Genomic DNA, 22,704 nt, shown 5'->3' on the forward strand with positions numbered 1-22,704 from the left:
GTAAACGCGGAACATTTCATGGTTAGTCATTTGATATATGATGAAAGTGCAGAATAATAAAAGGAGAAAAACAGAAACAGTCAAAATGTCAAACCCGTTCATGTCACCGAAAGCAAGAAATATTAATAAATTTGCATGACAAAAAACTTTTTATCTTTATTATATATAAGCTTTCCTTCTCACCCCACCGGGGTGGTGGTTTATATATATATATATATATATATATATATATATATATATATACATATATAGCAGCCTCAAATAGTCCCAAGCTCAGCCGACCAAATAAACTCTGCTCTTGCATGACAAAAAGGCTTTGATTTAATCTTTATTATAGTCTATAAGCTCCCTGAGTGGCAACGTCTGTTAGGGAACCTAAACACGCTCCGGCGAGATGACTGTTTTTTTGGGTTTTTTTTTTTTGCCGGAACTTTGGTTTACAGCCTCCCACAAGTGAAAAACACAACCAGGCTTTCTGAAGACATTATTGCAATAATGTCTTCAGAGTTCTGGGTTCCCGCGTGCACATCAAACGCTCTCGTTCTATTTAATTCCCGTGCCTTGTAAAAACACAAAGAACGCATATGCCAGGAAAGCCCCGGCGGATTCAATTAAGAGGCGAGAGGACGGGCAGGGCCGCACCCGCAAACGGAGCGGAGCGTGCACCGTGAGAGTGGAGCCACTCGTGAAATGCATCAGCAGCGGCAATGAACGCCGTAACCCAATAGCCCATATATCTACAGAGCCACTTTGGAGTTCCTGGCTTAAGGAGTCACCTTGCTGTTTTTAGAGCTGGAGTTGCAGGGAGGGAGGTCACAGGATTTAGAGCTGCTGGTCAGTGTGTCAGTCAGACTATTCCTGCTGTTCGAGGGGTCAAGGCCACATTCACGTCTTTGGTGTTTATAGGATAAAACTGCACTGAACAAATGAAAGCTGAAGACATTTTGCCTGAGTGGCTGAGCCGTTCTTTCACAATTAAGAGACATTTAGTCCAAATGGAAGTTCTTTTGACCAGCTTAAAGTAACACAGTAATTCCAGCTATGTAATTATGCATATTGTCGCATAGTTGTAACAATATTATGAAAACTAATTGGCAGCAAAATTAGGAAGTGTTAGGTCAGCGTGGTTGGGTTTGTGTTAAATATCATACTTTTTTTCCCCCCCATTTTTTCCTCCGAACAGTTTTTGTGGCGCTAGTGGCTCGTAATTTTGCAACAGGAAGAAAGGAAAAGGCATGCGGCAAAGGTCGCCGGGACCGGGAGTCGAACCAGCGACATCCGCGTCGAGGACTAAGGCCTCCAAACGTGGGGAGTGCTAACCCCCTGCGCCACCACAGCGTTAAATATCATACTTAACCTCTGCGGAATGACACATTTCCAAAATGCCTCCAAATGAAGAGGTTTAACACATGCACAGGCCTCACTGAGTTTTAATTGCAAAATTTTGTTGATATTCCGCCAAAGGTGAAAAAACACAACTTGTTCAACTTTTCCGCTACACGGGAAATGCAACTAAAATCACACGTGAGTAAGCTTGTTCATGAGATAAGTCATTAATAAACCGTCATCATCATGCCACTTCCTTTAATCTTCTTTTTTTCTTGGTTCCTAATCATGTGACTTGTGTGAATTAAAATAAAAAATTAGTGAATAACTAATAAATATGAGGTATTATTGTGAGCCCCAAATGTGAAACTCAACAATTTATTTTAAAAATATTCTACTTATTTTGAAGTAAGAAAAGAAGTGTTTTTTTAGGGGTTGTTTACTAATAAAGCTGGCTAGCTAAAAAATTGTGGCTACAGAAGTGTTTAAAAATTCTCACTGCTTTAAAATAATTAAAATAAAAAAGTAATGGTGACATAAGAGAGACGTGTTAGCAGTTTCCTCCTAACACAGTGAGAATCTTGCGACTGGCTAAATGTTAGCATGGCTAAAATGCTGTATCTGATCAGGAGCTTCCTGCATGTAGTTTTTATAACTAATTTAATTCAACAATCCAGACTTCCTTTCAACATTACACGAGCTAAAGTTTGCTCTTGACACTCGATTCCCAGACTTCAAATTGTCTGAGTGAAATCTTGTGTTTTTCAACTCTAAAGTGTTTGTTTTCCCAACTTTAGAGCAGCTTGAATCGTCTCATGCGCTTTCCTTACAACATGCTCTAGACACATGTTGTGCTAGTCTTATTTTATATCCTAATCACTTTAAATTAACTCTGCGCAACAGGTGTAACTTGGCCCACATTACATCCTGGGCTGTTTGGTACCCTAAAGAGACGGCACACAGAAAGCCTGGTGACTATTTCTTGTATTGTACACAAAGCCCTAAAGGACCTAACTACATTGGCAGGTTAGCTTTCTATTACTGTTAGGTTCTGTATCAAATGGAAACTGATAGCAACCAGATTTCTGGAAATGCAGGTACTTTGAAGGTGCAGACAATGGATCACAAATGATTGGGTTGGTAAATTTGAATGCCTAACCATAAGTGCAGCACTACACACTTTCTTCTGCGCTTCATTCATTAAAAACATTAGAAAGGCCTTAAATGTTGAGTCGTTCGCCTTACCTTCTGCTGAGAGCCCTTGGACATTCACTCCTCTGGCATCCAAGAAACTGAGACAGGCATCCACATTCTCGATCTAGAGAGAAGACGGCAGACAGTCAGCATGAGGGACGGAACGCAGTGAGAATGCGATGACACTGAACATTCATTGAGCTGAAATGTCTCGAGGCACAGCGCTCAGAGGAAGGGGTAGATCAGCAATATTACCCATAAAGAACATCATTGTGTGGCTCCTACAGACTCCCGCACGACCCACTGACCCGGCTACATGACATACTGACCGCAGTGTGCTACCACCTACACAACCACGTGCTGCCTGTGTACGCACTCAGCTAAATGCACGCAGATATCCAGGCAGGAATCTATACAACTTAAAAAGAGGTAAGAGCCTGTGGCCTATCTGAGACTTTGCACAACCTTACGCAAAACAGTCAGCCTCTGCTTTCTGAAGGCTCCGTATAGGCGCCCTGCGGTTACAAATATCAGGGGGGATTTTTGCCTCGGCTGACAGCGACTAGCAGGCGGCTTCATTAGCATTGCAACCGACAGCCAGCGCCGACCCACAGGAGGTCTTTTATGACGAGGTTGAAGGTCACGGCGCTCTGTTTCAGCGCAGCGTGTCAGGGACACAACACAGACCAGGCTGGGCGACTCAGCGAGACGTCCAGAAGGCAATGATGATTCATGAGACTCAACTCCCCCACTCACTGTCTCTCTGCTTTGTGTTGCCCGCTCAGCGCCTGAATCTATCTTTAATAATCAGATTGAGTCTCAGTAGAACCGAGACAATGACTTATATCTGACTGCAAACCACTTGTCTCTTACTGAAGGTTTAATTTCATCCTCTTTAGTGACCTAATGATATATTTTTCTGCAATAAATAGACCGTTCTATAAAAGAGTGACAAACTGAAGTAGATCTGGTATGGTCATCAACTATTTAAACATAATAATTTTTTTTTTTTCCCCACCAGGGGGTCCTTTTTGTGGGCTCTAGGGTCCCTTATACCACAGTAGGCTGACAGAAAAGGGGGAAGGAGAGGGGGGAAGACATGCGGCAGGTGTCGTCGGGTCCGGGAATCGAGCCCGCGACGGCCACGTCGAGGACTGAGGGCCTCCGAGTGTGGGGTGTGCTACCCTCTACGCCACCACAGCACGCCCCAAACACATAATAATTTAAAATAATTTTTAGGGATGCACCAATATAACAATTTGGGTTGATATTGATATCCGATATTAACTGTGCTGTTACAGCCAAAACCAGATATTTACCAATACAAACGGAAAACATACCACATGGTCTAGAGCGGCGGTTTTCAAAGTGTGAGGCGCGCCTCCCCTGGGGGGCGCCAGAGTACTTTAGGGGAGGCGCGGTGCGAGAGAAAAAGTAAACCGGAAAAGCTATCTGCTTGCTGTCTACTGATGTGAGAGAAACGCGTCTTTACGCACACGATCAACTCTGTGGATTTAGGAAAAAGTTGGTACTGTGGGGTGCGCGTGTGGAGCGGGGATCAGTGGAAATGTTTCCCGAGGATGTTTTGGCCAGTGATGTCAGTAACGTTACTGACGTCGGACCACTTTTTTCTGTAACGAGTAATCTAACGCGTTGCTATTTCAAATCCAGTAGTCAGACTACAGTTACTTATCAAAATCATTTTTGCGTTACTATCTTCTTTTGTTATTTAATCGTATTTCCTCTACTCGTCTTGTCGAGTGACCGACGTCTCTATGCAACAGAAATGTAAACAATGGAGGGAGATGCGCATTTTGTTGGTGGAAAAACTGGAACTATTTTCAGTTTCTGTCGCCAAGTCCGATTATTATAAGCGGCTTTGGGCTTCATTTTTTAAAAGTCGCTTGCAAATTTAATGAGTGGCGGGTTGCGCCTTTTTGGGCTCGTTTTTGAACGTGAAGTTGCTCATTTGGGCTTGGAAATAAGCAGAGACTCACAATAAATCCCAGAATTTGTCCGTCATTAAGGGAGTCTTACTCAGTCTCTCCCTGTTCATCATTTCCAGGATGATCCGTCCCGCTGTGTCTTTGTTAATGTCAAGTTAATATATTACCTCTCAATGACATCGAACTTCACGTTGCGCTCCAGAAAACTGCAAACATCGAGACTAATATGAACAGCGCAATAAACGTGAAAACAGCCACGAATAAACGTGTCCGTAGTTGGCAATAGTTATAATGGCAAGTTAGCACCGTTATAATTATTAATATTACGGTAAGTGTCGCAGCCATGTGAGCTGTGGAGCTGCAGGAGGAGCTCTGTGCGCTGCGACATCAAACTCAGGGGCGTAACGCAAAATCTGGAGGCTGGGGGAAGGGGGCTTTAAATCCTTCTTAGAGTTTTCCAGACAACAGTGGACCACACAAACTACTCACGTTTTTTATTTTTCTACAATCTCCTCTTCAGTTCAACCTTATCAGTGGAGACACATTGTTGATGTTACCATTATAAAATAACTTACAATTAAGTATTGGCAAAGCTCAATGTGATTTTCACAGGAGGCAGAGCGTTGTTGTTAGCAGCTGGTGAAAGTAACTAAAAAGTTACTTTTAATCTAACTAAGTTACTTTTTCAAGGAGTAATTAGTAGTCCGATTAAAGTTACTTTTTCAAAGTAACTATGCCATCACTGGTTTTGGCCAGAGGGGGGCTGAAGGTGGAGTTTTTACAAATCCACCCCCCTCCACAGGGGGGTGGGGGGTGGGTGGGGGGGGGGGCGCAGGAGGCATTGTGCTCCTTGAAGGGGGGCTCACCCTTTCATACTTTGAAAACCCCTGGTCTAGACAGTTCTTACTGCAGTACTTAGTAGACAGTTAAAAAATTTTTACTAAACATCAGTCGATACTGATGTTAATGCCAATATATTGTGCATACCTAATAGTACAATTATTCTGAAATGAACCTAATTATGATGACTTAGAAAAAAGACAGTTCAGGACAACTGAGAGCAATTAAAAATTTTATTCAATTGGGGCTTCTTTTTTTTACACAAACTTGCACTATTGATTTATGCTAGCTTAATTCCCAAGAGAAAACAAATTAGACTATGTTTTGATGTACACTGTACTTCAAATAAATTCAAAAATATGTTTTCTGGTGCAATTTTTCAAGATACACAAAAGCCTGATTACTGCCTGGGTTGCTGAACTGAGAAACTACTTTAATAGACCTTTTCTGACAGCATGAAGAAGGACTTGATTCCCAGTTAGGAATACAGAATATATATTTCTATGTGTGAGTATAAAAAGACGGTGACATCAGAGCAGAAGTGACCATCCTGACAGTTGAACACTTTAAATTCTACACTCTTGATCCAAATATTGCACCCTATTTAAATCAGGAGCACATTACAAGTGGCACACATACTTGTGTGCCACCCTTTTTTCATTCCTCGACACGCATTTTAAATACATGACAGGACTTGAAATCCCTGAAATTCCACTATGGGTTCTTATACCAAATGGTAACTTTAGAAATTATCATAATAAACCTCTGGGTGACCTCCAGTAGATTAAAGAACACTACTTTAAATGATTGCTTGCTAACGTGGGTACAAAACTAATTTGGTTAGGGTTAAGGCTAACCCTAACCTAACTGTTGTTAGGCTAACCGAAACAACAAAACTATGAAATAGCAATGAAATTACCCCATTTCCCACTAAATGCTGGTCTGAGCCGGCTACATCGACGAGCCGACAACAACCCAGGCATCCACACACACAGACTTTCTCCATCTGCCGAACAAAATCACCGCCTCACCGCACATTTTTTCCTCACCGTCAGGCACCAAATAACCTTATATGTGGGTTCCCCTAGTCTCTGCCCACACACCACACACACGGTCTGACACATGTGTGCCCTGGTGTCTTCCTGTTTGATTAACCCACACACTCGCTCTGAAGTTTTGTATGTGGAAAGACATGTGCCGAGCAGCGACTGGGACCGCTTCGTTACTTTCAGGTTTAATTGGATTCAACGAGAACATCGAGTCTGCTGCTGGCGTTTGCTAAACCGAACAGGCGGAAAAGGTGTTTAATGAAAAACCCTTCAATCAAAGCAGGCATTTTCATACACACCTTTGATAGGGCAAATTTAACGAAGCCCACGCAAACAAAGAGCAGAAGCACTTCATGCCTCATCCACAGCCAGTGTGTGTTTGAAGCTTGATTTAATTGCTGATTAAGGCACGCATAAAGGGCTGAACTCATAAACACGCAATAAATCGCTTCAGCCAAAGCTGTCAGGCTTTTGAAGACAACCTACATCACTGAACAAACACGCATCGTCTTCCACCGCTACAGACGCTTCAATGTGGTCTTCACATAAAACCACTGTTTGTTTTCGAGCAGCATTAATGCCATAATGATGAAATATCGTCTGAAGGCGTCAGCCACGGTTAGGTCATTAGTGTTCTGCAGGATTTGGGTGGTGTTTAAACGGCGGGGCTTTGTGGCCTCATTTTACAGAAACCATTTAGTCGTTTAGTTTTCCGACGCGGGCCGGCATCAAATGCATCTACAAATGTCATCAACGGCAAATCTGGAGAAAGGACAGATGTCAAACAGTGAGGAAAAGAACCATCAAGGACATCAAAGTGACGTCATAAAATGTAGGTGTAGTAGAATAATAAAGAAGGAAAACATATTTTTCATCGGTAAGAGTAGAAATCTATCAATATTAAAACCCTAATTGTGGAAGCTGAATGTGTTTGAGACTTTAATGAATTTGTGCTTGATATATGGAGCTAAATTAGACTCAAAAATATTCAAAGAGTACAAAATTTGTACATGTACAATAAGATCCACGAGAGTTCAAGAACTGTAATTGTACAACATAATTCACAAACCGCTACCTTCCTAAAATAATCGTCCTTTTTTTGCCAAAAGTGATTCCCCCCAAATCAGCTTTTTTAATAAATGTTACTTTGTGTGGCAGCTTGAAATGAGTAAATTTGAGGAACTGTTTACACATACATCAATGTTCAGGAAGAGGTTTTTTTTCCAATTCTAAAAAAAAAGTTAAAAGTTGTTTTTAGAACTGAAATGTTGTGTTTAACCAAAATACTGGCAAAGTGTTGCCTCCTCTCATTCTTGTGAACCCAATGTCATCCAAGTAAGGACAAAATAAATACTCAGACTAGTAAAAGGACTACAACAGTCTAGAACTGAAAATATGGGGACAACTGATTTAATGCCAATCATTCTGGAGTCATGTTGCTGTCTTGCTGTGTCTTTTATGACTTTGTATTTTTATGATGCAAGTCATTTGAACTGCCTTGTTGCTGAAATGCTTCATTCAAATAAACCTGGTTGGTTAATTGATTGCATGTACAGTAAAAATGTTTGTTTGAATCGTAGCTAAAATTTGGAGAGACAAATTTAACAGCGACCCTTAACCCTGAACTGCATGTCTAATAATTAGAGAATCTAATCCAGGCTAGGTAATATTATGCTAGGAGGCATGTTTCCCTGTCATAAAAAGGTTGGATTTTGCAAACTGTAAAAGCTAAACATTGGTCTCACCAATCATTACCATTTTAAATAACCATCTCATGTATCATTTGGGTTCAGATGATATTTCAAGCCTCTGCTCTCTCTTTCCACTTCAGTAAGAATTGCCAAAGGACAAAATGAGGCTCCATATCCATCTGTTTAATACCATCTCTCCCATCCTTGTGTTTAAAACCCCCCCAAAAAAAACAAACAAGAAGAAGCGGTGCTGCGGTCGGTCGGGCCTCCCTATAGATATCGAGTGACATGTGTAAGATGAATGGAACTGGAACGGGTTATCCCTAAGATGCAGCTGTCAGAAACAAATAGGCCAACACCTCAATTACCACTAAATATGGAGGGGAAAACAATCTTCTTGAAGACGGGGCTGGAAAAACCACAGAATGATGCAGAATAATTGAAGGGTTGCACTCAGAACGCTGCATAGTCACTGGAAAATACGTGCCACCTTAAATCCATAATTCACTCTTCCAAAATCCCGCACGATTCAATGTTTCATGAGCGCGACTATTTAGCGAGAAACTCTCCGGGTGTTTTTTCTTCCCTCTGACTTTACAGATTATTTTCATATTTACTGTCAGGATGATTGAATCAGTTTTCAAACATGCGAACAGAGCATAAATCTTCTCCTGACTGGAGCCTGAGTCATCAGTGAATCTGAGGTTTGTCACAAAAGAGCTTTTTTTTTTTTGTGCGGCAGCCACAGCAGCAAAAAGCTTATTGGCTTTTGCAGCAACTCTTTACAGCAACAGTGAACTTTTATTTAGCTGGAGGTGGAAATCAAAGTCTGTTGATGAGTCAGGCAAAATAAATCCTGAACATACAAACCAGTGAATCATCTGACGCATCCCTCTCTCCCCCTGGCAAATAAAAAATCAATACAGACCAAAGATACAAAAATACGAGCTGCTGCTGCAGAAATCGATGTATCAAAATGCCATTTTGTCCTACAGTCAGTGTATGCTGAAGAATGTTGGTACAAATGTACATTTTCAGTCAAATAATTCCACATAATCACATTTAAAACATGCCTTAGTACCAAACATCAAGGAGAAAATGGGCAGCAACGACCACCTAGAACCGTCCGAAGCACAAACTGTAGTGCACTTTATTCATATTTGATCAAAAAGAGGAAATCAAAGCAGCATATAATTATAAAATGAAATTGTAGCTATGCCTGTTTTTAATTACTTTTACATGTTCACATCTAAAAAGTTTTTTTTAGCGCAGTGTACTCACACACATCGAAATTAATTGCTTTGAGGTGGAGGTTCAAAACAACAAGTAGTTTACACTTAAATATATTCATGTGTTAAAGTGGTGTAGTCAAAGTCTAGATATTTAAACATTTGAGATTCTGTGACAAGAGTTAAAAACTGCTCCAAGTAGACTTTGAGGTATTTTGGAAGGAGAAATTGGGAGAGTTTTACTCCTAAGTGCTTGACGATGTAACTGCATTGGAAGTGGTTCTAGGCTGTATCGACTCAGAGGGGTTGGACACTAACAGACACCACAGTTTTACCAATTCTGCAAGTGTAAATATGTTCAAAATGATTGTTTTGGACATATTAATAGTAAGAAAGTCAGTGTGATACAACAAAGCTGCTCAGAAACCTCTAAAGTGGATCGTTTATACAGATGTAAGTAAAGAGTCTGCTGTCTGAAGCCCTGTCCGGATGATTGAAAACGCAGCGAGGGAAAAACTGCTTCTCTCCACATAAATAAACAAGACCTGAAGGTTACAGCAACTTTGAGTGATTTCTACTGCGGCACGATTTAAAGCCGTTTAGCCGTCCTGCTGCCTCCCAGACAGCGGCGCTCTTTCGTCGTCGGTGACCTCTCCATCAACCCCGTTCTTGGGATCGGGCTGCTGACGCGTGCGCCTCCCTCGGTCTTGTCCTAAACAGTCCACTGATTCCTCTTTCCCCTCGCCACCCCGCCGCTGCTGATGCCTCCGAAACGGGCCGATCTTGACGGCTGATGAATCAAAACGGATTGAACGGCTCAGAGGTTCAGCGCGACCGACGGGCGGAGACCTGTTAACGGATTCCCGTCTCATAATCTGGGCATCGTTGCTCATCGTGTCAACATTTTGCCCAAAGAATTTTTTTCCCTTCTTCCGTCTGACACTGTCATTTATTATTGATTCGGATGACGGTCTATAACAGACTGTCCTAGTTGCTAGGCGCATTCATCAGACCAATTGTTTCCTTATAAAGGCCAAGCTTGCGTTCATGCTGCTGTGCACCATAAAACTTTTATTTCATGCAGAAACTCCAAACTAAAATGATTTCATTGCAGTAGCAGACATTCTATATACAAAACAAAGTCCTTGATGTTTTTATTCTTAAGTGTAAAGGATTAAACAATTTGGATTGCCTCCAATATGACATCTGCTACACAGACGGGGTGTTTGTGTGTGTGTGTGTGTGTGTGTGGGTGTTTATGTGTGAGTAAAATGAATTTTGTGTGAAAAAGCGGCGCAGAGCAGGCCAAACAGAGATGTTTTATGTGCGACAGCTCAGCCGTCGCAGATTTCATCTCTTTAACTGATTTTTCACAGTCTGAGCCAAATCTCATTAGCACTCCCGATTATGATGATGATGATGATTATTATTATGATGATGATGCAGTAATAAAAATGGCTGGATGATGCAATGATCTGTAAAAGCTGATCCTTATTCTTTATCTCTGCCTTTTGATTTCATGTTATGTGTCCGTATGCAACTAATCTTTACAATCAATAATAATGAAAATCAATGTCTTCCATTGCGAATGCAACTATGGTTACATAATGTAACTTGTCAAATACAACTGTAAAGAGTAAAATAACACAATTTGCCCATTTGGAACATTATCGTAGATCATTGAACTACCGGTGGACCGAACTTGAAATTTGAACGTTGTGCTTCTAGCACTTAGTTTTCGTCAACAACTCATAGGCGGAAGTGAGAGTGTTGCGCAACATAAATAATCACCCGGCCAGAACACTGTGCACTAAATAATTAAATATAATTTATCAAAGGCATAATTTTGAGGCAGATAATTTTTCTTGAGGTATTTTATTAATGAAGGTACTCAAATCATTCGAGAAATCGTTACAGCCCTACTTTCTAGTTCCGAAAAACACGGATAGTCATTATGCAGAAACTTCTAGGAGGTTAAAGTTGTTTTAAAGATACAAGCAGAATGCGTGTTAAGCAGCTAATTAACCAGCAAATATGATCTTTCTTTACTTGCACTGTTATGTAATAAAGATGAGAACTAAACAAAAAATCTGCACATCTACCTTAGAACTATTGATAATTTTATACCTGCGATTAACAATTGGTTGTATTACTTTAGTAGCAGTAGAGAAAAAAGCTTTTGTTTTAAATCAAAGCAGTTTGATTATGTTATATTTAATTTGAAGCTTTTTGGTGTTACAGAATCCCTAGGTGACATGAGTAAAAAAAATAGTTGTTTTTTTTGTTTTGTTCAGATCAGATGTTCCTAGAAGCTAACCAAGCATTTTAATTATAACAATATCCAATTTCCTGAAAACATGAAATGTATCTGATGAGAGATATAATTTGGAATTATATCTGTGTGAATACAGCACTACTGAGGAATTTCTACCCAAGGTTATCATACTGTGAGATACCAGACGACTGGTATTCTGGTCTTTTGTTTGTGTTTTTTCAAGTGAAACTTTGACTGCAAAGCTTCTCAGACTCACAGAAAACTGTATCCAGTCTAAGCACTTAATCTCGCTTAAGTGCTTTGCAAATGATTCCAGTATATCCTTTAAATGCTATGGACACAAACTGCAATAACAGCAGCTAACATTGACGACTTCTGAGAATTACCGCTTTACTTTTGGACCGTTGGGACAATCAATTAATTCTTTGAAACAAAACAACTGGGACCTTTAAAACAGATCGTTAAAACGCATCTCAATTACGACCCGCTGGTATGGGAAAACTAGCACCGTGTTAGTCTTTAGTGTAGGTAACAGTAAGTAAAGTCAAGCAGGCCATGTTTAGAATGAGTCAACATTTGTTGTTGTCTCCATCGCTTTTACAGTGTATTCTGTACTCCGAGTCTAAGAGGGTAAACATTCCCAATCCTACTGACTGACCACAATACGAGACATATGTACCGCAGTGAAGCTGCCCCCCCCCCCCCCCCTTCTTCAAATTAAACCAAAATGTTGTCCAGCATTTGTGCAGCAAAAATTATTGCAATTGCCAATAGCACTTTAAAAATAGGCAGAAGAAATGTTTCCAGAGGTCATCAAAGGTCAACCATCTCCCCACAACACACAAAAACTTTTAACAAAATCAAATGAAATGTAATGTTATACAACTGGGCAATGTTTGTAATGCTACATTTTTTGTTTGTGCCGTAATCCTTTTTAAGATTCAGAAATCTGGGGCCTTTACTCAGGTGACATCTCTGTTTCCGTCTTGACTCAGCTCAGTCTGAATCTTCAGAGACGTTCTGTCATGGAAGCTTTTTATTCTGTTGAGAGGAAACTGATGTCTGATTGGAAAAAATCCAGAATGAACCCCCACAAAAACCATCAATTCCTTGTTCGAGGGATTATTGAGAGAGCTGTAAAATACACAAAGTTTGTGGATGTTTAAAATAAGAAACATCTGGATGGATTTCTAAGCCACTGCAGAAACTGAGGAATTTTCATTGTGTGACTTTACCTCAGTTGCTCCCTTCTTACCTTGCATGGCTCTCAGTGTCGGATCAAACACACACCGACTATTCCTAGAAGGTGTGTTTCAGGTGCTACTTCCTCTGCAGCACACACAGCAGCTACTGTATTTTTACATCCCTTCCTCCAATATTTCACTTATTGGAACTTAAAGCATCAATTTAGTGTTCTACTAAAATATACCCTCAAGTACAATCCAATACAACCGGTAGCTTCAACTAATTGGTGGACAATTAGTAGAATCCACCTGGGTGTGACTGAATGTAATCTAGGCCTCAGACGTTTGTTAGAGAACATTAGAGAAGAAAAAGGACTATGGAGGAGCAGTAGGTGGCGCTATACACAGTAGAACTCCAAAAGAAAATGAAACAAATTGAAGAAAAAAACCAATTGAACACCATCAATCATGTTCTTTCCATTGTTACGGACTACTTTTCGTTCTTTTATCGGATGGAATCACAATAAAATACATTGAAGTGTGTGGTTTTAAAGCGACAATTTCGAAAAAGTGAATAGCTGCACTTCATTTGTCTCCACAAATGCCAACATAATCCCTGTTGATAGAAGCTGTTACGGTGGGAAAGGGTTATGTTCGACCTATTTTTGGAAAGTAGGAGTAAATTTAAACTGTGAACCTCTTCCACAAACGCTGCCTTTTCCTTCTGTTCAGCAGAGCGAGCTACAAGCCTCTCTCAAAGAGGAGTAACAGCAAGGTCTCGGAGATAAACCGAAAACGAGACATGTGTAATGTCATGCTGCTGGTAGCCGAATATGATGCCAGGCAGGCCGAGTTCACTGAGGGCGAGGAGATGGGATAACAACCTAAAGGAAGCTCTTCAGCTTTCAGTGTGTCCTTGTAGAAAAACTTTGCAATGTCACAAAAAGAACAACAGCTTGGGAGACAAAGTAAGCATGCATCACACTGCTGAGATATGATTTATATTCTATCCCTTAATTGCCAAATTCTTGCTAAATCAGCAAAGGGTCAGAAAACGGAGTTGGTGCAGCTGGATTTAGCGACTGAAGAAGCCAGTCTGGATGAAGGGTTAACAGTCTGTCACTCTGCCCATTTAATACGCCAGCATTCATCTCTCTTAACCGAGCATCTGTCCATGTCAATCACTTTAAATAAGTGATTAAAAGCTTCCAGTTGGGCAACAAGCGAGCCTGTAATGAGTCCCTGGGCGCTCAGTTTAGGCCGGAAACATTTGAGAAGGGTCAACATGTGCAAGAGAAGCAAAGGTGCCCCAAGGAGTCGAAGCTGGAGAGCAGTTGGCACAGTTAAAACCGAGTATCACTGGCAAAAAACACTTTTACTTTTATCCAGTTACATAAGAAAATTTACAGAAAACAAAGAAAGATTCCCGAAAGGTTACTTCTAGCACAAAGTGATCAATCCACCAAACCAAGAGTTAGCTAGTTGCTTCAGCCTGCTAGGAAGAGGAAGGTGATCAATTCAAAGCCAAGATTAACAGTGAGAGGCAACACAGTGGTGCATCAGTAGAAGCTTGGCTCCTGCTGCTTCTTTCTCTCATCTGGCTGGTGTACAGGGAACCTACAGATGGGGCCCAGATGAAGCTGGTGGCCTTTAATGCTTTCTGAAAACCCCCTAAACTCAAACAGGTCTTCACAGCCGCTCCAGTCCTGGTTCTGAGGCCAAAATTCCAGAACAGCTTGCCTTAAATAACACTGTAGGAATCACTTGTGCTGAGTGGACGAGGTCGTGAGTTCACGTTCACTGTAAGTAAAAGATTTATAGATGCTAGCTGCGCAGGATTTAGCCAAATCATCACTATTGATTCTGCTAGGCACTTTAATGGTAATCTCTTAGATTAAATGCAGGTTAAAATACGTTGTGATGTTGACTAACAGTCCTTTAAGCTATCCAAGTTTTTTCTCAGACATCTTTTTCACCGTATTTATAGAAGACAAATTTCACACCAACTTAAGTGAAAAGAAAATTCCTCCTCTCTAAAACACTCCACACCACAGCAACGCAAGAATTTTGAGCATGATATGTTAACTGAAATAAAAAAATCGGTATTTTCTTTCTTTTTTATGCACTTCTTGCTACTGTGCACTATTTTATTTTTATATTTGTATCATGTTCGAATAAATTCTTTAAAATTCTCTTTTCTTTAAATGACTGATGATGGCATGCAGTAGCTTAAAGACCCGCCTTGTTGTTATTACTCAACAATATGAAGAAGTACCAGAATCCATGTGAATAGTACAGGGTGATAAAGAAAACAAGGCACGGACCAAACCAGGACCGTAAAACCAACCTGTGTACTGAACCAAAACCAGGATATGTACGTTCTCTGAGGTGAACTGAATCCTACAGTTCGTCATGCGTTCTGTTGTGATGGCACACTTTCTGATGAGTGGACCAAACCTGTGTGACACTGTGTGTCCAAAACTAAGGCGAATAACAAACAAAGACACTAAAACTAAGGTATGTACCAAACCCAAACCCAATGGTTACCAAATCAGGACCTCACAACTGAGGTACATACCATGACATAATTAAAGTGAACTGGTAATCACCATCAACAACCCAATGAGTGAGTGATGAATTGTTCCTGCTTCTCTCTTTCCGCTCTACAAAACCACAAAAATCTTTACCCTTCCACATTTAGGAAAGGTGAGCATTTGCTGCCCTGTGACTTATTTCAGTGCACTGCCACAAAAAATGCTTTCACACCAGAGCAACGCATTTTGAAGTAGGTCAAACATAGATAGATATAATACAAAACAATGAAAAACAACAAAAGGATGTGATGTAACTACTGTTAAAGGCATGTGTGACTATTATCACCAGTAAGACAGAGTTGATTCCCCTGCTGTATAGCCTTCTGCTGACAGTTGTAACATTTCTGCTCTGTAGAAAATACCTTAGTGTTTTGTTTTTTTTACCTTCCATCTTTTGCTGAGATTGCTAAAAGCTTAAAAAGACACACACACACACACACACACACACACACATATAAACCCAGAAAGTCAAACTGCACTGTCATCTGTACAGCGAGGAAGAGCTGTGGGGTTTGCTAATGATGTCTGTCTATAATGAGGAGGATTAGAGTTGCGAGGTTTAATATTTTCTGCTGAGTGGGTCTCTTGAGACATTTCTGTCTGCCATTTTTGTGTTCTTGTGTTTCAGTGAAACACTTATATGAAAAAAGGCTCATGTTTGTTTTTTTTTTTGCTTGTTTAAAGCCCAGAATGTACATCTACTACAGACTGAACTGCATGCAGATCAGTCTGGATGGTGACTGATTTAAACCCTTAGGATCAAAAACTGACAGAAGACATTAAAAAATTGTTCTAACATCCATATACTGTCTCTCTAGTTCCCCTTAGGAGTGAGTGTGTGCATGCACTCTGTCTGTCTGCCTGTGTGTTGCCCTGTGACGGACTGCCAACCAATCCAGGGTGTACCTTGCCTTCTGGCAAATGACTGCTGGGAACATGCACTAGCATACCCCATGGGAATTAATAATAGCAATAAAAAGCATAAAAATGGTTAAACAAAAAATAAAACTGTCAATGCTTCTGCACAGCACAGTATTTCTATGTGCCTTTGCCATTTTGTGTAGTTTAAAAAGCCAATAAATGCAGTAAGAAGGAAAAGCAAACTGTAGTCATAAATCTAATCTTTGCCAAAAACAAAATCAGTTGGTGTGAAAGATTTGACTTGCAAAACAGCAGCAACCACATAAACCCTGGTAAAATAATAAGAATGAAAATGCTATCATTAAGAATGAATGATATGTCTGCATTAATATTGGCAGAGGGTGACACCAATCAACTTTAAACATTTTGTTACTGGTCAAATGGGTAAAACTGGGATGATAGTAACAACTGAACAGCAGCTTGGTCATTTTATTTAGTGTCGAACGGGTATGGAAATAAATATAGCAGCAATACTGATATCAGTATATCAATACTCAATTTAGAATATTGGTGCTTCCCTTCTATCATTACTTTATGGGGATATTTAGTTAGTTGTTTCCTCAAAACAAACAATTACCTTATGGAACCAGCCTTTGATTTGCATTTCTAAAACAAATACCCAACAAGAGTCAATTTGTACTAAATGAACCTGCAGTTGGGAGGCAGCAGACGTTTCAGAGGTTTTGCAGGATGATGATTGACAGGAAACAAGGCTCCAACAAGATAGCCGTCAGTTGAACTGTAAAACGGATTAGGGATCTCCTTCCAAAAGGTAAAACTAACATGGATTCTGAGAAAAGATGTGATTGTTTCCTGCCAGGTTAAAATTTGAAGCATGTACACAAAAAAATTGGAAAAGTTGATAAATATCCAGGTAGGCAAAGGAAGGTCCGAATTTCTGTGGAAACTTTTTTTGTCTAATCTTTTCACTGACATGCTATAAATTAGTGTTTTATAGTCTTACTTCTTTTGAAATTTTGATCTCATTTACAGAATGTTTTATATAATTTTACTCTGGTTTTTGGTGATGTTGTGAAGCAACATTGTTGTTTCAAATGTGCAATGTATAATTAAGTTCCATGCATTAACACTCTGAATGTTAGCATATTTAGTCAGTTCATTGCTCTCTAAATACCCTTGGTGGACAAAATCTGCATATTATTATTATTGGCTGAAACTTTAACATTCACAGAAATAATGGAGAAATTTCAAAGATGGAAAAGAAAGAAGAAGAGGAAGCATGTAATCTCTAATGTCACTGTAATATTAAGCTTCTGCTGATAATAACATTTGCTGTGGCAAGAATTAGTACAGAGGAGTCCAGTTAGCCTAGTTTTGTTAATGTTTAGTAGAAGGAAACTAGAAGGAACAAATGTGGAGGAAAGACTGACTGCTGCATGACCCAATAATTAGATGTTTGATTATGGAACATTTATTAGCTAATATCTCAATGAGATGTATAAAAGTAGCGTGCAAATTTCCAAAGTCACACAAAGTAATATGGGAATCCATATTGGGTAAAAAGGGAGCAAAGATGGTAGCTTTTCAATTACATAAAGTGTCACTTTTTTTTTCTGTGTAGTTGCTAAGTGAAGATCTTTCGTAGAGAGGGATTTACAGAACACACAACACTTAAGAAGTACGATGTAAAAAAACTAATTCCTGTCAACAGGAACCAACTAGAATCGCCATGGAGAACATCAGATTACTTGCCGGACTATAAAATTAGTTTCGAAATTAGTTTAGTGTCTCAATCCTAAAAGGTAGGCCAGGAAATAAATGTATGTGGTAATAATTTAAAAGTAAATCTCTGAAAGTGAAGGTGTTAATTTTACTGCTCCATGAGTTACTGTCCCAGAAGCCCACTGAGCACTGAGAGGTGACGAATACATTTTGTTCTGTAGGTAAAGGAACTTTCTATTCAGATGTGCATGAGAGACACATTGTGAATATATGATGCAGCTGCATTTATAAAGTTTGTTGGTTTTCACTCTCACAGGTCATTAAGGTAAATATCAGTGAGGCTCGTCTTTTCAGCCAAAACAGTGTATTATAAGGCTGACTGTTTGAAAAGCTTGGAGAGACTGTTGACACAGTGCTGCTGCTCAACAGCTCCCAGCAGCTGCTCACGTTGGCACCGATCCACTCACTGGACCGGCAGTGACCGTTACATGCCTGTAGGTCCAGTACCATCATCAAGACCCAATCTACTGCTCAGTGGCAGCTGTTGCTACTGTGATACCGCTGCCGTTGGCTCCTAATCTCTTGGTGCCAGGTTACTAATGGCACGTTTCCAGAACGCACTGCAGCTATGTTTCTTTCTCAGTACAGGATAGACAGAAGAAATAGTCAGCATATGTATGATTATTTCTTGTTGGTGAGAGGTTTTTTTTTCTTTTTTTTTGGTTCCGTCTAAAGACTAAACGTAACAAACAAACTGGTCCAGATCAAGTTTGCAATGTTTTTTACAGCCAGAAACAAGAAATGTCGGGGTATGGAAGGCCAATAACGCCAAAATTAATAAATAAAGTTATTAATTTTATGAACTTAGATGTTATTGCAAATTAGACAGATAGATCACTAGATAGATTTACATTTTAGACAAGTTATCTTTTTTCTCATGTACATACATTTTGTGTACTTTTAGATACTTATTTTTAATTTATTAATGTACGTATTTGAAACACAAGTATAAATTAAGAAATGTGTTAATATTCATTTAAATACTAATCTATTTTTTAGTGAACTAAGGCACTTTCGGTCCTCCATACAACATCATCATAGTGACAACGAGAAAGAAAAAGTCTGATCAAGCTTCTGCTAAATTTGAAATTAAGAGATGTGTTTTCACTTTGAATTTGAATATTTCACTGTTACTAACCATAATGATATGTTGTTGGGTTTTTTTGAGGTTTTTTTTTCACATCTTGGCCTCTTCAGTTTTCACTTGTATAAACTGCAGCACACTGTGCCCAAAATAGGGGGTCTACATTCACCCGCCGCAGCTCTGCAAGTGACGCAAATGTCTGATTTGATGTTTGTGGGAGTGTGAGCCGCTTTAGGCTATGTAATGTCTGCTCTCTCATATGGTAATATTGTATTTCAAGTGTCAGCCGGAATCCAGACTATAAAGAGAAGGCTGGAAAGAGGACTGATGTGCTGTGGTTTTGCATTTTGACCAACGGAAGTCAGAAGAAGCTTTTTATGTCACTATTAAAATTACATGTGATGTCAGAAATTGTAAATGAAGAGACATCAAAGCCAGAAAATTATTACAAGTCCTACCGTCAGTTCTCTATAGATTTTGGTGAGAGCTTCTCCTCTCAACAGAATGATTTTATTATGACAGCATGGTGAACATATTCATAGTCTGTTAAACCCCTGCTATGATGACCTATGTCCAGTTTAGACTGATAACTGACACATTTCTAGTGTTTGTCAGAAATGCAAAAATGGGATGAAGAGGGAGAGACTTCATTTTCCATCATGATTCCTTTCTAACCAGAATCCTATTCTTGCTCCAGGTTTTCAGTCTTAGCTTATTCTGTCAGACTCTCTGCTCCCATGAAAGCCAAAAACTTGAACTTTCATTTGCTCAAAGCTTCTTCCACATGTCTGCTGTGCCCCAAACATGTAAAAACTGCACACTAAAGTTTTCCCGTCAACAGATTCTCCCACCTGAGCTGTGGATCACTGCATACTTTGCAGATTTACACTCGTTAAAATTCTTAAAAAGCACGTTTCATTTCCATTCCACTTTTATTATGTTCTAAGTAAGAGAATTAGGATCTAACTTTTTTTCTCAAAATTATGATAAAAATGTCAAAATTCAGAGAGAAAAAAAAATCAAAATTCTGAGATAAAGTCAGAATTCAGAGATTAAAGTTAGAATTTTGAGAAAAAAGCAAAGCAAAATTTGGAAGAAAAATAAATTGAATTCTGAGGTTAAAGTCAGAATTCCAAGAAAAAAGTCTGAATTACTTTTTTTTTCCAGTGGCCCTAATCCTTTCCCATATTCTGTTTTGTATCAGAATGTCAAAAATCTCAACAAAATACACAAAATGCAGTGCTGGTAAAAGTGTAGACAAAGTGCGAAAAGGTTGCATGAAGGCTTTTTCTCCAGCTTCTCCAGAACGAACATCATTTAACGTCAAGAAAACAAGCCGCAGACGGTTAAAGTTCCTGCCACAATAATCATACACATGCTCACAGTACATCAGGTGTTTCCTTTCCTCCTCTCCCACACTGTAAGCAACCATGCTTTTCCCAAAGTTTATTTTCCCATGCTGGCAGGACCCTCGGAGCTCAGAGCAGGTGGTGGATCAATAGGCTTAGCAAGTGAATGAGACAAAGACCACACTGCGCACAAATGTACACAGTTGCACAGTGAGGTCGCCCGGCGCGGCAGAGCTGCAGCAGTCAGGCGCTCTGGTTCCAGCTGTTTCCAACCAGCACCATCACTTTATGTGAAGGCGGCAGGGATGGATCCACCAGCACAACCGAACAACCGTAAGATCTTCCTGCCCCCGGTTTTTAAACGCAGTCGTCAAGCTACGCTTCCTCTACAGCTGGAGGAAAACAAGCAAACAGCTGAAAACTGCTCGCTGTGTGAACTCGGTCGTAAAACAGATGCAGACACAACCCAGCGGAGGGTTTTCACCAGTCTGTTATGTCACCTTGTTTAGAGGTAAATGATATTTGAACGGGAATTGGCCGCTGACCCCCGGAAGACAAACGCTGGCAGAGTTGAACTCCACCGCGTCCTGTTGAGGACGGCAGTTAGAGTCCTTTTAATGGGAGGCGGGCCGATGCCAGAGCAAACAGCTTAGCTATATAAACACTTAGTCTACTCTGGTTAAAGTGAGGGGCAATTATCTCGCAGTGACGACAATCAGTGGTTATAGAGCTCGTCATCCCGTTAAAAAGAGCAGGAATCTGTCACCCGGCCGCTAGCATGGAAGATATCCTGTTTGGAAATGGTGTAAAAGCTACTAGAAGTTGTTGCTGAACTGACAGGATGTGGCCAAGTCACTCACCGCCAGCTCTCTGAGTCGCTCAGGCAAACTGGGTTTATTGCGCAAGTATTTGTACTCATCAAGCTTTTATCACCGTGTTTCACTGCAGCTACAGCTGCAAGCCTGTCAAAGGAATGTACTTCCAGTCTACATCAAGAGGTTTTAATAAGGCAAAAATGTGGTGGAAAATTTGAAGATTTTGGCCGACATGCTAAACGCTAACTGTGGTGGTGAACGGCTAACGTGACGGTGGCTGCATCATGCTGTGGGGATGTTGTTCTACTAGGAACGAGGAAGTTGGTCAGGGTTGATAGGAAGACAGATGGAGTTTAATACAGAACAATCAAGGACAAACAAATTGTTAGGCTAAACGCTACAATGGACTGGTTTGAATCAGACATCAGGACATACTAGCAGGCAGCGCTAACGTCTAACATTAGCTCATGAGTTAAATCGTTTTTCTTGAGCATTAGCCTTCATTCATTTAGTCACTCACTTTTTCTGTGTAATTGGAATAAGAAAATGAAAACATTTTTAATGTAAAAGTACTTTATGTAGTTATATGTTCCTTTCAATCGCAGTTTTTTAGAATGCCTTAATGTACAACCTTAACAGGGACTTTATGTTATATATCAACACAAATTAAAGATCCAAACTGAAGTGGAAGGAAACAAGAGTTGTCACAACTTTTTTTTTTTTTTTTTTCAAATATCCTGAAAAACATGGCGTTTATATGCATTTAGCTCAAATTCATTCCACCTTACTGCCTTTGGAAACCCTGAATATCATACAGAGACAACCTCTGTGTAATCTGATCTTTGTTTGAATGAAGCTGCAGGATTGTTGGAGAACATTAGAGAACAGCAGAATGTTGTGAAGATGTGTAGGTGTAACAAAATGGATTTCATTTTGGACACATCATGGAGGACCGTTGTAATTCATTGTTTGGAAATGAAAAGAGTATGGTGCAACTGAAAAGCTACCAAAACATGGCTGCCCATCTGAAGAAAGGAGGAGAGAATTTATTGGAGAAGCAGCCAATGGGTTCTGAGTTACCGTGGAGGAGATGAGGAGATTAATACCTCAGGTGGGATAATTACAAGTTTTTGACTCCAAATATGGCTTTCATAGAAAAGTAGCAGAGAGAAATCTCTGAACTCTTACTGCCAGTGAATGTGGTCTGTTCATATATGACCAAAACGTATCCTTCTGGCCGACATGCAGCAAGGTGGCAGCAACTTGCCAAGAAACGGGCTTTTCTTCCACAGAGACAGGAAAGCTGGTCAGAGGTCACTGGTAGATGAATGGAGGAAAGACTGTTTCAGGCTGCAAAAGGCTTAAAGTGGGGCCAGAGGTTCACCTTCCTGCAGGACAGGAGCTCTGAACATCCAGCCAGAGCTTAGCAAAAATGTAAAAAAATAAAAAATATAGGGAGAGAAT

The 22,704-nt window shown here is 40.0% G+C and overlaps 1 protein-coding gene across 18 annotated transcripts in view; it reads right to left on the reverse strand.

Moving 5' to 3' along the window:
* The window catches only part of nav3 (neuron navigator 3), a 279,354-nt gene that overhangs the window by 95,118 nt on the left and 161,532 nt on the right, over positions 1-22,704 (reverse strand). For all 18 annotated transcript variants that reach the window (XM_044107981.1, XM_044107989.1, XM_044107991.1 and 15 more), the window contains one exon: positions 2,572-2,644. In XM_044107981.1, the coding sequence (XP_043963916.1) occupies positions 2,572-2,644 (73 nt within the window). The remainder of the gene's footprint in view (positions 1-2,571; positions 2,645-22,704) is intronic.

Source organism: Gambusia affinis, linkage group LG23 (assembly GCF_019740435.1).
Source record: "Gambusia affinis linkage group LG23, SWU_Gaff_1.0, whole genome shotgun sequence".
Taxonomy (NCBI): Eukaryota; Metazoa; Chordata; class Actinopteri; order Cyprinodontiformes; family Poeciliidae; genus Gambusia; species Gambusia affinis.